Source organism: Chelon labrosus (assembly GCF_963514085.1).
Source record: "Chelon labrosus genome assembly, chromosome: 10".
Taxonomy (NCBI): domain Eukaryota; kingdom Metazoa; phylum Chordata; class Actinopteri; order Mugiliformes; family Mugilidae; genus Chelon; species Chelon labrosus.
In genome coordinates this window covers 20,241,843-20,259,650 of record NC_140360.1, presented here as the reverse complement: position 1 = coordinate 20,259,650, position 17,808 = coordinate 20,241,843, and the positions used below count along the sequence as shown (strand labels likewise).

The following is a 17,808-nucleotide window of genomic DNA, read 5'->3' as shown; positions in this document are numbered from 1 at the left end:
CTTTCTGATTTCCCAGCTCGTCTGTTTGTGGCGGTTCACCTCTGACTCTGTGTGATTTTTAGAAAAGGCCAAAAGACCCTTAGACAGCTGTTATTTATCTCTTTATAACAGAGACGTTGTTTGGTAGTAGGTTCAGTTCATTGGTCTTCTCATGGGATTTGTTGGAAGTAAGAAATATGCTTAATGTCACCAGACGTATCCTTTGACAGGGCTCGTCTCTTGAGCATACGTACGTCAACAAAGGTTCACTTTTGAATGACAAGAGCACAGGTTAGGGTTACGAGGCAGCAATTTGACAGTCACCAATAAAGATTTCCCCCTTTAGTGACTTTTAGATAAAGAAAATGAATCGGTAAGTCGATGAGTTTTTCATTTTTGTGGTGGAGTTTTTTTTTTTTAATAGTGTTTGTATTATATTTTGTGTTACGTTGATACTTTCCCTTGAATCTCATTATTTACTCAGAGAAGTTCTTAATAGTATTTAAAACTCCTTCCCTCTTCACTACTGAAAATAAAAGTTTAGAATCAGGGTATTGCTGTTGAGTGTAAATGTTTAAACTTCTCTTTCAGTTTCATATTACAGATTCAAATTGAACTTACACAGTGCGCTGCAGTGTTTAAATATTTATCCTTAAGAACAGATTTTTACTACACAAATTCTTTTAAATATTCCTTCATGTGAGTCATGATAACCTTGACGGATGAGTGTCTGTATCAGATTGTGATCACATTCTGTCTGTATCTTTCTTAAATCTAGGACGTCAAAGGATTTGCTTCTTGACTAAGACGTGGTGTTAGATTAGAGCCTGAATGTTCGTTCACGCCTGAGAGGAAGTGCTCAGTCCTTGCAGACCCAATCAATACAGTAAATATTTGAAATATTTCTCCAGTATTTACTTTAGGTTTTCATCCCTGTAAATGTGAAGGCACTGATACACCTGTGATATTTTTATAAAATTTTACATGAAACCTGGAAGGCTGTCTTTGTTTAATTTAACATTTCTGAGATGGTGCGACGTTAAGAGATCAGGTAAGAATAGAATCCAGAAACACATGTACTGCTGTAAGAAATAGTTGTTTATTCGAATCATTATTTACAAAAAGAGTGTATTTACTGTTAGACAGTTAATTGCGGAGTGAGATGAGGAAGGATTTGAAAAGAGTGACAGTTTTTTTTGTGTGTGTATTTTTGCTCAATGCAATGATCCGGTCTAACCTGGACTCTATTCCTGAGCATCCAATAAGCGAAAGAGGACAGTGTGGGGAAGGGGACAGAGAAAGGTTGAGGAGGGAGGGGGAGGAACAGAGGTTGAACAACAGATGGTGATGGATGGAGATCGGGTTCACTTTATGCCTCAGTGAGAGGTGAGCAGATGCTGTATTGCAAGGCCACACAACTGCACAGTCTGCGGACTCTGGGGGAAAATTGTGGAGTGGAGGGGAGGTGCGCTCAGCCCTGTCTGCCCCGAGGACCCCCATGTTTACGACGGCAGGACCCCAGCAGTGTCTCCAAAGCCATCTTCACAAATGCCTGGAAGTTATTGCTTCTCTCCCTTCGGCTGTCCTGCGAGGGGATAAAACACAGACAGATACCTTCACTGGGGACACAGCAATCACAGCAACTCATTTCCACACTCTGTGCCAGATGGTAGCATCCCAATCCTAGTGAAGTCCTACATCAATTCTGCTCAAAACTGCACACATTTGATTCAATTAAAAAAAATAACATGCAGAAAACCAAGGCATTAATATAAATGCTTACCTCCTTGCTTCTTGCTGTCATCTCCTTTCTGATCACCTTTCTTCGGCTGCTCTTTAGGACTCTGAGGTTGCTGTGAAATTAAATTTAAAAAAAAAATTGATAAAGAGATGCAAAAAGATAAAAACAGACAGTAAAGAATAAGGATTATGGATAGTAACTATTTTCCTACCTTGGTAGCTGACTTCTTGTCCGACTTATTACCTGAAAATAGTGAAAATATTCACATGTCAAGCATTTGGAAAAAAGGTCATGTCTGCTAATTGCTAATTTTTCACATTTCTATATATTATTGAGCATATAACTTTTCTGCTGGCCAAATATATTGAACAAAAATATTTTGTAGATATTCGTATACATTTTTTTGTGTCGTGTTACTTACCTTTCGTTCCAGGCATTTTGGCTGTGCTCCAGTGTCGATGCTGTTCTTTGAGAATGCAGTGCTTAATGTGCTGTTTGACTCGGTCATTTATGGCCCGTGCTTGTGAATGGCTCTGTCACTGGGGCCTCTTCGAGAAAGAGCGCCATGAACAAGCAAAGAGCCCTGTCAGCTGAGCAGCATGCCCCACAGCTCTGCAGATCTTTGCTGAGCCAGGCGAAACCTCGGAGCTGACCTTGTAATACTGCCATTGTGAACCCACTGGAACTGTGCGTTCACCTATTGTGCGTGACAAGAAAGCACTTTCATCATGTTAGAGGGATATTGTATTTTATCTTTTATTTAGAATTTCCACTCAGTCATCAGTCACACTTTTTCTCATTGATCTGTATAGAGGATAACATTTTATCCTACGAAGCCCTAATGGAAGATTTTATTGTTACATATGACTGCATTAAACAGGTCTTTAGCATTGTCAGCACTTCAGGACTGAGCACCTCAGTGGAGGTTTTGGCAGGCATCATTAATTGTTGCATAAATTTGCCATCCTCTGTATTCTTATATTAATCAGTTGATTGGTTTGCCCCTCAGAGGACCCCTATAGTCTATAAAACAGCATAACATGCAGTACAATTGTTATGATATTGTGCTTTTGTACAGGGGAAAAATGTGAGCATAACACATAAATAATGCTTCTTTATTTTTACAGATTGCTATTCCATAAAAATATAATGTTAATAGAACAGTGGTCCCTGATGTGTCGTATATTTTAATCTAATCAAACTAATCATTCTGGAGATATAACATCAGCCTACATGTAAACATTGTGAATCATTATCCGTATTCATGCGGCTCCACACCCGGAAGTGGGCTGGTCACTCAGAGTCATGTGACTTGACAGGAAAAAGCAGCGATGGAGAAAAGCTAAGGAAGGTGAGCCGCTTTCAAACATATTTCTCCGTGTTTCTTTGTCGTATAATCACAACACTCGCCTTATACTCTTTACAAACTGCCAACTGATATACTATTCATTTGCATTTAAGTATAGATATGAAAAAGATTTTTAACGGGAGGAAATCGCTTATGATGTTGTGGCTAACAGCTAATGGCTAACGCTAGTTAGCTTCACGACTGTCAAGAAGGCTCGTTTGCTCTGGGTGTTGCTGAATATAGGTAGGTTAAAATTGACCAAGCCATTACTTTTCTGGCCGCGGGTGATTATTTCGGGTCGCTTAAGTGGTTATTTTCTGGTGTCAAACTCATAGCTCATAACACAAGTCTATAACAGGGTCCTGTCGCTATGGTGTCATTAGATTCTGCATCCCTTGATTCAACGCTGTGGGTGATGTGACATTCCTGTCAATGTAAAATCCATGTAACCTGACCTGTATTCTCAGACAGTGCTTGAATGTGAAGTTTAACAGTTAAAGTTAATACAAAAAACATGAATTATGTATTTTGACAGGAGTCTGCCCTGGCAGTGGCTTCCTGTTAACCCCGAGTGCTTGTGGAATGGCAGCAGTTTGGCAGCAGGTTTTGGCAGTGGACGCAAGGTGAGACTCAGTTGGGCCGCAGGCTTTAATACTCTAAACCGACGAAGAAGCTATTCAGCTGTGTAATTGCTTATGGATCATTTCTGAGTTACTGCGTGTGCTGTGTCACTTCTTTCCCTCCCCAGGTACAATGCTTACCGCACGCCTACGTTCCCACAGTTCCGAACTCAGTACATCCGCCGACGCAGCCAGCTGCTCAGAGAGAACGCCAAGTGTGGCTTTGAGCCAGGGCTGCGCAGGCAGTACCTGAGGCTACGCAGTCAGCTGCTGGCCCTGCGCTACGGGCCCCTGTCTGAGCAGAGCAGCTTCAGGGCCAGCAGTGTGCGCAGCTCCCGCACCACACTGGACCGCATGGAGGTCAGACCCAAAGAAACAGAAAGGACAGGGAAAGTAGAAGAGGAAGAAATAATAGGCGGGGGTGTCTGTACTAATTGGGAATATGAGATGTAAAAATATCTTTTGTTGGAATGAAACTATAGGAGAAAACATATGAGAGCCATCTGGAAGGATAAACATTTCATCAGCAGCATAGCCAAGCAACACTTTGGTTGCATATTAAGCTGAGCAGCTTGGTTGAAATGGCTGGCATTGCCCATATATGTATATGGGCAGTGTGTAAGTTTTCAATAGTTACTGATGGTCATTAATGATTATTGTGATCACATGTCTACACTCACACTCCTATGAGTTTGTTTGCCCCACGTGGTTCCACTAACTCTCCCCTCTGGCAGGACTTTGAGGAGGACCCTCGTGCTCAAGGGGCTCGTGGTCATCGCCGCTCTGTCAGCAGAGGCTCCTATCAGCTACAGGCCCAGATGAACAGAGCCGTCTATGATGAGAGGTACCCAGAAGTGTGCCAAACAGAGATCATCAGTTTGCATCCAGCATCTTGTCTCATTGCCTTGGGCTCTTGAGTTCTTTTTGATTTATTTCTCCTTTGAGCTGTTGCGTCTTGTCAGATTTAGTGGCTGTAATTCTGGTTTGGTTGCACTGAGTAATGCTTAGATCTCTTATATTGAGTTGTCAGCTGTGGGCAAGAGATGTAAGGCGCGTATTGATGGTGATATTGATTTTATGCTTACGTGGTGGTTTTCATTTCTGACCACAGGCCTCCGGGCAGCTTGGTGCCCACCTCAGTGGCAGAGGCCAGTCGTGCTATGGCGGGGGACACAACCTTGAGTGAAAATTATGCTTTTGCTGGCATGCACCACATATTTGACCAACATGTAGACTCTGCTGGTAAGAAATAGTTTGTGTTTGTGGTTATTCATTAGTAAACAATAAACATCAAGATTAATTTCACTCTGCCTTCCTCTTCTTCTTTAAGTCCCCCGGTTGCAGTTTGCTAATGATGATAAGCACCTCCTTGCTTGCTGCTCACTGGACGGCACCCTGTCTATTATGACGTTGTCCCCGCCCCCTCCCAGTGTGAAGGTGACCCTGAAAGGTCACGGAGGTCCCGTCACAGACTTCGCCTGGTCCCTGAGCAATGACATCATTGTGTCAACATCACTAGATGGGACACTGCGTATTTGGAACACAGAGGATGGTCGGTGCATCCGAGAAGTCAGAGACCCAGAATCCAGCGAGTTGCTCTGCTGCACCTTCCAGCCCATGAATAATAACCTTACTGTGGTGAGTCTACATTTCAGACATGCAGTGAATTTGCATTCTATAGGACTGATTCTGTAGTACCATAAAAACAATAGGAGTTATACAGATAACGGCTAAGAACTCAATGTGTAACTAGTAAAATGTATGGGTGGGACTCGATTAAAGAAATTAATCTAATTAATTAGACGCTTTATAATGAATTAATCTCGATTAATCGCATAACAATATTTGCCCCAAAAAGCAACATTTTTTAATTTAAATGGATTTTAGTGGATGACTGAATCAAATAATAGACACAGACATGAATATTGTAAACTCAAGCTCTTTTAATGTCTGGGAAAATGCATTTAATTGCATTTCAATTCAAAACAGTTGAAAAGAGAAACAGAAAATATCCCAGCCAAAACTGAACAGACCTAAAGTTAAAGTGCTATTTCAGAACAGTACTGACTTTAAATGGTTAAAAAAAAATAAAAAATTGTGTTGCCGACGCAACTTGTTCGTACTCTGACCTGCTAGAGCTAACAGCTCCAATGGTTTCTGTGCTCGCTGCAACATGCTTTGCATTTAGATGGCACCGTAGGGTTGAAGTGCTTCGGTGGCATGCAAACTCTGTTTTGCACAATTTGCACAAAACCCCGCTTTTATCAAGGCTTCCATCAGGTAGGTTTTTTTTTTTTTAAATGAAATTTGCCTTCCATCAGTCCTAGCAACATACTTTCATACGTTTCCTCTATTTTGGTAGCGGTTAGCCGAGCTCTGACGTGTGCATCAGTGTAATCAGTGTACCAGGAAATCTTGCACTGACAAACGTTCCGTGTTGTTTGCAGTGCAAACTGCGATTAAATGCGTCCATTTAAATTTCTGTGCTAAATGTATGAGTTTATTGTCAGCTGGGATACTTTCATTAATACTGCTTTCTGTCATAAATCTAAAAGCAGATATATTTAATTATCTGCATCGCTTCATGAATTACTGTGATCTCTAATTCACTATTTATGACTAATCGAAGTATTTATCGTGTAATTTGGACATTTCAGAGGTTTGATCTTTGATCACATTCTACGGTGCATGTTGTAGCTTTATGCATTTATTTATTTTTGCAGATTCATTTTCACAGAGAGATCTTAAACCATTGCAAAGGCTGTCTCTGTCAGATAGGGAAAGAACAATGTTAAGACAAGTGTGAACTCCTAATGAGACGAGGCACTGGTTAAACCTGAAAAATACCTCAATACAGGTCTTGTCATGTATCTGCTAACAGATCGCTGGCTGTGTTACTGCAACATCTTTGTTGTTTTCTTCATACATTAAAGGCACAGTTCAGTTTTCCACCAAATGGTGTTCAGAAAGCGTAGTATTTTGGAAAAAGATGAACATTTTGGCTTCCTCTCATTACACTTGAAATCTCAAAGAAACAGTAACATATGTAGATTTTATTTCCTCTTTAAAGTTTATTGAATATTGTAAGATTAATGTAACACTTTTTGTTCATTCATGACATGAATGTTTACAGTTCACAGACAGATCAAAAAACACAAGTGGAAAATGTCTTGGCTAATTTTAATTTATCTTTACTTTCTGAGGACTGATAGAGTGTCAGTTTACACCCCTAATCAAACACGAGTTTAATTGCAACAGGAAGAAACACAAACGATACAACCAGTGTCTTTCTCAGTCAGTACGTCAGTGCTGCACTGTGGTAATAATGGAGGTTCTCACTCCTAGTTCTGTGTTCCAGGTGGGAAACAGCAAGCACCACCTGCAGGTGGTTAACATCTCCACTGGGAAGAAGGTGAAGGGGGGCTCCAGTAAGCTGACAGGCCGCGTGCTGTCTCTCTCCTTTGATGCTCCTGGGAGGATCCTTTGGGCTGGGGATGACAGGGGGAGCATCTTCTCCTTCCTGTTTGACATGGCCACAGGTACACGTAGAGCATTTCTGTTTGAAAGAGAGAAACGTGTCCACTGATCACATTAAAATTCAGATACATTTTAGCATCTCTGTTTGAGAGGGAGTCCGGTTGATCTGTTGGTATCTGCGGCTTCTCCCCACCCCCACCCCTCTCACCCACAGGGAAGCTAACCAAAGCCAAGCGTCTGGTGGTGAGTGAAGGCAGCTCCATCTGCAGCATATCTGCTCGTTCCTGGATTAGCCGAGAGGCCAGAGACCCCTCCCTGCTGGTCAACGCCTGTGTCAATAAGCTGCTGCTGTACAGGTCAGTGTGTGAGGGCGAGTCACTGTTTATTAATAAGCAGTTTTGTTTCCACTGTGTAGATAGACTTCAACGCTAGAGCATTGTTACTTGTGACGTGTGCGTGTGAATTCACATTAAATTTGTGACACCTTCACATTGACAGGGTGGTAGACAATGAAGGAACACTACAGCTGAAGAGAAGCTTCCCCATTCAGCATGGATCCCAGCATGTTCACAGCATCTTCTGCCCCCTCATGTCTTTCAGACAGGGGGCCTGTGTGGGTAAGAAGTCTCCTAGTGCTCCTGCTGTGGTCTCTCGGTGTTCCTGCTGTGATATTTGAATAGAAATTTAGAGCACAGTTTATTGATTGCTGCAGGCTATCTAGCTGGAAAGAAAACACACAAAAATAGCATACTGCTGCCTTTGGATAAAAGATCCCAAATTAGCTGTCTTTTAGCAACGCAGAAACGTTCCTTACAGGATACAAGAAGTTGCTAACATTAAAGTAATACTATTAACACTGCTGCACCTCAGAGCTTCTCCTTACTTTACGTTTAACCCTCTAATATGCCCTAATAATCAGTTGTTTATTTTATTGTTTGAAGTATTAGGTTTTTGATTTTTACTTAATGTCTCACTCATAAGATTTCCCTGGAGAATCTTTCCATAAAAAAATGGTACAAATTGTCTGCCTGTCTGTCTGCGATATCCCTTCACAACACAGGGGAAATGTGGTTAAATCTGTGGTTTCTGGTCCAAAACAGTGCTCTTTGATCTCACTGTGAACCCACTGATGGTTGCCAAAGATCGCCTGTGGCAAAATTCAGATGGTGTGAGAAATTAAGGATCATATTCTCAATGTGTAGCTGCTGCCATGACCCATGTCTACAAACCAACCAATCCTGCATCCATCACACTAATAGACCCATCGGTGTGGACGAAAGGCACCTTATTATTTCAAAAAGGACATGAACTGATTTGAATTTTGGAGAATGTTGTCACAATAATAACTGTGTACCTTGAGGGTGATTAGAAGGAGCGTGAGCTGCTGAGATACTTGTTTTTAGTCCAAAATGAATTGTGAAACGAGCCATTCATCATTTATTCATCAAGTAGTCCTTGTAAGATCTTTTCGCCGTTTAACTTTTTGTTCTTGTGGTTCTTCCTCTGCCGCAGTGACTGGCAGCGAGGACGCTTGTGTCTACTTCTTCGACGTTGAACGCAACACCAAGGCGATAGTGAACAAGCTGCAGGGTCACGGGGGACCAGTTTTGGATGTCAGCTTCAACTGTGACGAGAGTTTGCTGGCATCTGCTGATTCCACCGGCATGGTCATCATCTGGAGGCGGGAGCAAAAGTGACTGGTCCACCAATAAAAAGCTTCCATCCACTGCGTAATAAAGGCCTGCGCCTCCTTAACCGTCCAATACCAAGTCTGTAGATTTTCACTGGAATGTAACAGGCTGCATCAATGTAATGATACTCAAGTGCAATCAGATAGAAACCCATGCTGTGTAGGTGGTAGGGATGTCTTTGAAATTCAAGTGGTTGGAGGTGGGTTGTGTGTCAGTACTCCTACAGCTGCAGCTGAGAAATAGCTTTCCAGTCAAGAAAAGAAAGAGCACTACTACCATGCATGTGTCATGGCTTACCTCCAACGTGTGTGGATGCGACTGAATTCATGTGAAGAGGATGCAGCATAATCTTCCAGAAAAGAAACAACACTTTGTATCACACTGACAGTCCCTCTGGCATAGATCTAGTTCACTATTTATGTAACTGTTATTCAAGCAGTGTAATCAAGTGTAGTAAACCCGCCTTATTTGCTTTCAGTTGCCTGTTTGCATTGGAGACATGTGCATGAAACTGAAATCAGAAACAGTCAGTAGGCATATCGGCTCATCACAGAAGATAAACAAGTGTGTTTTTACGTGTTTGTACCTATCTGTGTGTGTGTTTGTTCATACTGATTGGAGATTCATATAATTTATTTAACACATGCACAATAAACTACTGTAACTGTCAGTTGTCGTCTTTGTTTCCCTCCTTCGCAAAATATATGAGAAACAATAGATTTTAAAAATAGAGGTGCCGATGTCAGAAGATCGTGGAGTAGTAGGGTGGTCAAACTAACAGTGTAGGAGAGGATTAGTCATCATGTGGCTATTTGAGATCTACCCAGGAATCCCCCTACAACAAAATACTGCAAGACAATATATATATATATATTATATTTGAGTTCCTATGACCATGTTTGTTGTCTACAGTCTTAGATTTATTAATAATTGTTTAGATAGTAAACGTTCCTTTCAGCAGGGTACGGTGAATTGCAATGTCAGTCTATCTGTCCGTCCACCATTTTGATTGAGACTTGTACATAGGCTACATGTTCCCCTAAGGCTGAATACTGACCTTGCCTTTCCATCCAGTTCTAGAAATTGATGGTCTTAAGTGAAATATCTTAAAAGATATATTGTTTTGATGTTTGTTTGTTTTTGCATCTATTTTAAATGGAGGATAAACATCATAACTTTAGCAATCCTCTTCTTTTTGTGTTTCACCATCATTTGATCAAAATTCAATTTCCCCAACTCTTTGCTTTGTAACCAAATCTAATCAGACTCCCCTGAACATCTGTTCCACTTGTTTACTTTCAACTGCTAACTGCTAACATGCTAACACATAAAATTAACATGGTGAATACGATGAGTTCCTCCCATAGATAAGCATATTTAGTGTCACTGTGTGCATGTTACAGCATTAGCTGTAAATTCAAAGCACTGCTGTCAGTATAATTATACACCAATCAGGCATAACATTATGACCACCTTCCTAATATTGTGTAGGTCTCCCTTGTGCCTCCAAAATAGTTGTGACTCATCAGAAAATGGACATGGGCCTTCTGAGGGTGTCCTGTGGTGTCTGGTAACAGAATGTTGTTAGTGGGGGCCTTTGGGTCCTATGCATTGAGGGGAGGGGCTTCTGTGGATCATCTCACAGGTGAGTGTGATATTCTTCATGTTTTCTGAGTTCTTCCTAAACCGTTTTTGTGTGTGTGTCTGTGTCAGGCTGGTGGTACATGTCTAAGTCACACAATCCACACAAATGCTCATTGAACATTTAGAGACCATTATGTAGATGGGTTAAGTATTGTTTATTATTTTTAGCCTATTGTGCCTCTATTTGATAGACATAAGTGGAGCGAGACACTTGAAGTAATTGGGTTGATAGAGATGGGATGACACGCAGCAAAGAGTGTCCTTTAAAATAATATAAACCTGATTTGGAAACCCTGATGCCATTTGTGTGGACACTATTGTGGACAGAGATGTTTTGACTGATTTGTAAATGTTTAAGAGGAAATAATGGTCAAATACTTTGCCATGAAATAAAAATAAATAGAGGAAGATATGTGTTAGTTTGTGTGACAAAATTCACTGGTGACCAATTTAAGGAGCCCTGATTCGTGAGTTGGGCAGAATACGTACTTAAAAATGATAAATAAGCGTCACACTGCCAGTCTGATGTCTCATGGCAATGAAAGACATTATTCCCACATTTCAATCTCCACACTGGTATCTTCATGTCAGTGCAGGTGAAATAAATAATCAACTGAAAACTGCTGGAACAGGTTAGAAAAAGGCCACTGGATAGCACAGTGTTCGAGAAACCCTGTAGTTTCCAATTTAAAATGCAGCACCTTCAGACTTGTTACTTTCATCTCAAAGTTTGTGAGAGTTTTGTAGTGTGCAAGTGTGACTGTGTGGGAGGGAGAGCACAATGAATGGCTGCAGCCTGGAAAGGTCAGGACTGGGCTTTGTTTGAAACAGACAGGACAGGTGCTGATCAAAGAAAAAAAAAAATGTGTGAACCTGTGTGGACACTGCAGCAAGGCCTCTCCGGCAGTCGGCATCCTCATAACGTACAGCGGGCAAGAGAGAGTTTTCTCAAATGGCTAGGACAGCCTTTGTGGTGGCATGTTGGGATGAGAAGTGGAAGGAAAACTAAGAGAAAGATGAATCTTCAGTATCAGTTCTGGGGAGAGAGAAAGGCACGGATGGATACAACATGTCAAACCTGGACTATTTCGAGGATGTTCACTATGGAAACATCTGCGCAACAATCTGAACAAATAAAGACAAAGGAAATTATCTCCCATTCAAATTCAAAATATAGGCCAATTGTTTATCGGCAGATTACACAATCCTGCAATGACTGAATTTGAATCGGCCCCTAATTAAAACAGAAAATTTCTATTATTTCTCACACTTTCCACTTTATGTTATCACGTCAGAGGCATAATTATGCAGCATGGTTGCATAAGGTTTGCTGTACACGTGGAATCAGTATGATTTCTTTTACCTTCAATAGAGATTCTCATGTTCCTTGTCCTGACTTAACCCTCAGCTACATTCAAAATGCTTTCTATGATCAGCAGTATTATTCGTGGTTCGGTTATTCTTCATCCAAGTGCGCAGTGCTTGTAGAATTAATCTTCTTTCATCCAAATATCTCGCTATAAACACTCGGTTTGTCAGTTTCAAAGAATAAAATGTGTTTTTCTGGTCTTTTGAGGGCTCGGATACCGCCTTAAACCCATTCCTCGGTTTGCACAAAAGATGAAACAGCTGCCACTTGAAAAGCCCGGAAGAAAAAAGCAGCTACTTTTATTTACATGAGTTTGTTTTAACAGACTCAATTTTTCAATTGTGTGCTGTATTAAATTTTATGGCAAATTTCAGATATGTACATATAAATGATAATTAACCGCTTACTGCTGTTCTACAAGTTTTTTCATGCACGGCTCCTCTAATTCTTTGTTTCTCCTTGTCTGTTTTTTATGAAACATTTCAATTACCTTACAATATATTTCCTTTTACTCTATATTGCAGAGTGAGTCTGTGAAACATTGGAAAGATCATAGTCTCCGACTTACGCATAAAAAGTTAAATTCATAAGAAATATAATACATCAGTCTAACAGTAGTTTATGTTGGACCAGTAGCAGATACACATTTGTTTCTATAATGCATACAAGATGTAAATTGTGCTGCATGTACAGTCAAGTGGTCTATTAGCTCTGAAGTGATCTCCACAGAGATCCGGGTATGTCGGGGCGAAGGCAGGTCATAACTCAGAATGCATCAAAAGTAGAGTCTTTATTGATGAGTGGGCAAAAGAACCACCTCAGTTAAACTGTACAGTTACAGAATATCATCTCGCGAAGGAATGCCAGACGTAAAAATTATGGACCTCTGTTCACGTTTCACTTCGTCTTTCCGCGTCAACATCTGTACAAGTTGTAATCCCCGGTCTTGAATCTATGATATGCAGTGGAATGCATGCTAATACAGTATGCTGTGCAAGTGTCCACATTTAGAAAAATTGACTGCACAAATATATCTATGCCTAACATACTGTAGGTCAGACGTTTGCATTACATGAATCTTAATTTGGAGAGACAGCTCTGTGTAGTCTAAGCCGGTTTCCATACACCACATGTGGGGGTAGTTTCCTGCCCGAAGAGGTTTTGATTTTAAACATACTGTAATCCAGACACTCCATTGGTGACATTTATGCTGAGGGGAAATATAAGAGGGCCTGGTAACATTCAAGTTTCCTTCACATTAAATACCATTTCATTTCCTTTTTTTCTTTTTTTTTTGTATTCTTATGAGAGCGTAACAGTACTTAAAACATTCCCAAGATCATCATTTGCAAACAAATGTATAGATTTGCTAATGATTTTTCAAAAATACATCATCACTCAGGTCATTAAATCCCATGGCCTGTTCGCAGAGCACAAGTGTTGTTTTTCTAATTAATCTGTCTCCCTTTTCGTTATCCATCTGTATTTCACATTTACTTGCACATTAGCATTTAAAACATCAGACTGGTTGCAGCAATCCATTTAACGGAAGAATTTCCGTGTGACGGTTGCTCAGTTTTGTAGGATTTCGAGACCACAAGATGAGGCTGCTTTCATATTGACTCAGTGTTACTGGAACCTATTCTGTCATCATCACTTCTGTCGGTCTCTTTCTGCCTCCCTCCCCTCTTTCTACCTTTCCCCTTTCACACACATACACACAAATGCTATATAAAAACACACAAGCAGGAATAGACATTCCTGTACAGTCTATACAATATGAAATCAAGTCATATTTCAAAATAGTGTCATCTGCTTAACATGTATCGTTTACAAATAAAGGAAAACAGGCAATTTTTTTTTTTTTTTTATGATACAAAGAAACCTGACACGCCCTAAATCAAGTCCAAAAAAATCAAGCATGTTAGGGGCTTCTGGGTTCACAACAGCTATTTAAATGTATCCAAGGTTACTGGGTCCACTTGATGTTCTGCAGTCTCTTTTCAGTCACATAAAAAGGCGTCCAGGGTGGTCTATCAATCCGTTCAGACCTTTTGAGTTCCTTGATGTGTTTCAGAGTTAGTAACGCTCTGATCAACACGTTCTATTCACAGCAACGGCACATTTCTTCAAGGATTTCAACCCTCTCCTGTGTCTGTTTTGTGCCTTACATGACACAGAAACTCAGCTGAAAGCTCTGGGGTGTGTCCCTCTGAAATAAGGCAACGTTATTTTAAAATGGCATCTGTCACACTTGAGTTGGAGTGGTGATTGTTGTGATCGTTCCTATTTATTAACCGCACAGTACATCATCAGTAATACAAACCATTAAAGTGGGCATTTTTTATCGATAGCCCCATCCGAAACGGCCGCAAATGGCACATTTATTCAATTATCAACATTCTTCATACGACGGCACCGTGTCTGCATTTGTTAGCAAAAAAAAAGGATTTTGCTGTGCAAAACAACAAAAACAGACACTGACCCTTTAGCAAGGTGCATTACAACACTTCTATTCTCCAGTTTTCCCTTTAAAACCTGAAACATTCTCCTCATTAAGCTAATTTCTTCTCACATAATGCAGTAGGCCTCATCCTGGGGCAGGTGTTGTTTAGTCCTCCAGTAAGTGGGCAGGTGAGCTCTCAGCACTTTTCTCAGGTCCTCGTTAAGCAGGAGACAGAAGATGGGGTTGACTCCAGCCTGGGCGAAGCTCATCCACACTGTGATGGAGAGGTACCTATGAGGGATGGTGCAGGACTTGACGAACACCCTCCAGAAGCAAGCAACGATGTAGGGTGCCCAGAGGACCAGGAAGAGCAGGGTGATGGTGTAGAACATCCTGCCCAGCCTCCTCTCTGACCTCACCTCCTCCATCCCGAGCAGCCGCCGGTGCTGATTGTGTAAATTTTGCCTAATGCCCAACAGAGTGGGTGGCATGGGACCACGACCGAACCCTGCAATCCAGTTAGCTGCGGCTTGACCTGTGGCTCCAGGACCGTGGAAGGTCCAGTTCTGGCTGATAGCCGGCACCAGCTGGACGGGCTTCATCTTGCGGTGCCTGTACTCAAACAGCAGCAGCTTGGCGTAGAAACCGTGAGTGGCCAGGACAACCACAGCCAGCATTAGCATGAAACCCAGGGTGTCGTTGGTCTTCAGGTAGCGGTGTTCAAAAATGCACTGGTCCTCATCGCGGATGAACTTGTAAGTCCCGACATCAAAGACAGGTGGGAAGGCCATGGCGACTGCCAGGGTCCACACCATGCAAATGATGGCGGCACAGGTCCAGATGGTCATGCGTTTGGCGTAGAATCGGTGGTGGGCAATGGCAAGGTAGCGAGTGACGGCCACACAAAATAGCATGAAGGCAGCATGAAAACAAAACAGCACAGCCATAAAAGCCACAACTTTACAACTCAAGGCGCTGTAAGTCCAGGCCGAGCTGTTGTGGACGGAAACCAGCACAAAGGGGAAGCAGGCAGCAGAGCGAACTGCATCGGCCAGGCACAGGTCCAGGAGAAAGAAATAAGGAGCCTTGTGAAGTGTCCTGTCTCGCAGGACCAGCAGGGAGACCAAGAGGTTTCCTACAAGACTGATACAGATGATCAACCCCAAGAAGACCAGCTTAAAGTAGGCAGACACATCTGTGGCTGAGATTCCTCCGCTATTGCTGCTGCTGTCACTGCTGCTGCTGCCGCCTCTAGCCAGTCCACTCTGTGAAGCCAGCACAGCCAGCAAACTGCCAGGGCCATCAATGGCAAAGCTCTGGTTAGACATTCTATCACCTTCCACAAGAGCCTGCCCGGTTTTGGGCCCTTGAGAAACAGTACCGATCCTCCTACTGCCGCTGTCTCCCACGGCTCTCTCGTCTTTACAGTGAGACGCCGTACGGATCTTTTCCACACGACAGAATCATCTTTCCTCTTTGTCCACAACCTCGCCACCTGTGAACACAGACACACATTTTGCAGAATGAAAAACAAGATGTCTGACGCGCTTGTTGCATCTCTCCACTAAATGGAAACAAAACTTACATTTGACAGCATGGGCATATAGAAGTGCTGTGTTGGACAACACAGTGGAAATCTCTGCCTTCCTGTTTCTCTAAGGCTGGGATCAGATCAGCAGCTCTACAGCATGCCAGCTCCTTGGCTCTCTCAGTAATTACCTTGCCCGTTGCTAAGATACAACAGCTCACATACTTTGTGCAAGTGTGGGTGTTTGAGTGAATGCATGGGGGTGTACAGGGGGATGGAGCAGACACAGTACAACCAACACTGGGCATGTCCAACAAACAGAGATGTTGTAAATGAGCAAAGAACATTTTATGCTTTCCCTCTGCCGCTGTGTGATTGTGCGTGACAGCCCGTTAAAGAGCGGAGGGTGTACCGTTCACAGCACATCACAAATATGAGAATGTAATGGCAGAGCAGGCAGCCATTTGGTTCATACTGAAGGCCTGCGTGTGAATTGTGGCATTTTACTTTAACATTAGGTGGGAAAATATGATTGTAGTCGTCACAGTCGGGCCTCGGCGTAGAAGCGAGGACCCTTAAATCAGCCCCGGGTCAAAACAGAAGCAGAACATTCGAATATAAACCAAATCCGAGGCCTCGACGCTAATTTATGGACGTGAGATGTCAACAATGCACAGTCGTGCTTGTCTGGGTGGGCCTTGTCTATGTAGGCCATGAGACATGATATGATTTGCTGTAACTGTGAGCCTGTTGGGTTCCTTCTCAGCCCTCTGCCACCTTGACAAACATCATTTCACCTGATTAAATGGCTGCCATGTCAGCTAGGCCTGGAACACAGGGTGGAGTGAAAAACAGATGAACAGGTGTCAAAATCACCTCTGCTGTGGTCTGTCTTTTTTTCTTTTTTTTTTTGTATGTGTGAGAGAGAAAGGAAACAGACAGAAGAGAACCTACCTTTCAGCCCCTCATTTCTTTTCCCTTGGATCTGTTGTTCTCTCACGGAAGAAAACAAAAAAAAATATGTAACCCAAAAAAAATAAAAAAAAATGAAATAAAAAAATTTTCCCAGCAGTCGCTTTGATTCACCGTTTGTCAAATCGAGAGAAAAACACATAATAAAGCCTCATGCCTGCGCTGTGCTCTCGCTCGGGCTCGAACAACACCTGTTATGCATAAATCCATCGCAAGGAAATCGAATCGAGCAACATATAATAAACATAAGACGGCGGAGGCTATCTAATAATCAACAGCTGATCAAACAAATCCAGGGTGAGCGCTGATCTTAAGCCATATTTAAGAGATATGCTCAATATATATATATATATATATTTATATATATCCACCGCCACCCCCCGTTTTTTTTTTTTTTTTTTTTCTTCACAGTTTCATAGAGAAGGATGTGATCATTTGGTCTGAATATGATCCGAGAAAACACATTTTGTGTTGCATCACGTCGAAGAAGGGTTTCCAGCAGGCTAGGGACGATGGAAAACACATCTCGATCTGTTCATGTATCCAAATGATGTCAGATTTTCAATGCTTATAATAACCCACCCACAAACGTTAGAGAGGAAAAAAAGGATCGCGCATCCCCTAAATGAATCGTCTTGGCATGTATATTGGCCAGTGGCACCAGGACAATTAGTCCGCACAGACAACCGCCTCGATACGTCTCTTCTCTCATCTTTTCAGTCAGAGCAGGAAAGAAAAAAAAAAAAAAAAAAAAAAAAAGGCGATGTATTTACCCTGAAATGTTAATATGCAGTCTTTGTTTTGCTGTCCGGCGAAGGTGGACTACATCTTAATGGTCCACAATAAAAGCCTCCATGACAGACCAAATACATTGTTGTTGTCTTTTTTGTTTTAGAAATCCAGCGATGGATCCGGGGTTTCACATCGCGCACGCTGTCGAAATCACGATGTTAGAATGAGGTTGAAAAAAAACAGAAAGAAAGAAAAAAAAAC

At 41.9% G+C, this 17,808-nt stretch overlaps 2 protein-coding genes across 4 annotated transcripts; one reads left to right on the top strand and one right to left on the bottom strand.

The window, feature by feature from the left end:
* Positions 1–3,018: 3,018 nt before the first annotated feature.
* wdr13 (WD repeat domain 13) lies at positions 3,019–9,519 on the top strand. Of its 3 annotated transcripts, XM_084553573.1 has the most exons (11): positions 3,049–3,071; positions 3,187–3,311; positions 3,604–3,691; positions 3,817–4,048; positions 4,423–4,532; positions 4,800–4,930; positions 5,019–5,326; positions 7,047–7,227; positions 7,380–7,521; positions 7,664–7,782; positions 8,678–9,519. In XM_084553573.1, the coding sequence occupies exons 3-11, from the start codon at positions 3,651–3,653 to the stop codon at positions 8,860–8,862; spliced, it is 1,449 nt and encodes a 482-aa protein (XP_084409699.1). In that variant the 5' UTR covers positions 3,049–3,071; positions 3,187–3,311; positions 3,604–3,650; the 3' UTR covers positions 8,863–9,519. The 3 variants fall into 3 exon arrangements, with proteins under 3 accessions (XP_084409698.1, XP_084409699.1, XP_084409700.1); XM_084553572.1 differs by lacking the exon at positions 3,187–3,311 and having other exon boundaries at positions 3,019–3,071; XM_084553574.1 differs by lacking the exon at positions 3,049–3,071 and having other exon boundaries at positions 3,182–3,311.
* Positions 9,520–12,771: 3,252 nt separating this feature from the next.
* Positions 12,772–17,101, bottom strand: LOC311494786 (putative G-protein coupled receptor 173). The gene has a single exon (XM_084554007.1). The coding sequence runs from the start codon at positions 15,641–15,643 to the stop codon at positions 14,441–14,443; it is 1,203 nt and encodes a 400-aa protein (XP_084410133.1). The 5' UTR covers positions 15,644–17,101; the 3' UTR covers positions 12,772–14,440.
* Between the last annotated feature and the right edge of the window lie 707 nt (positions 17,102–17,808).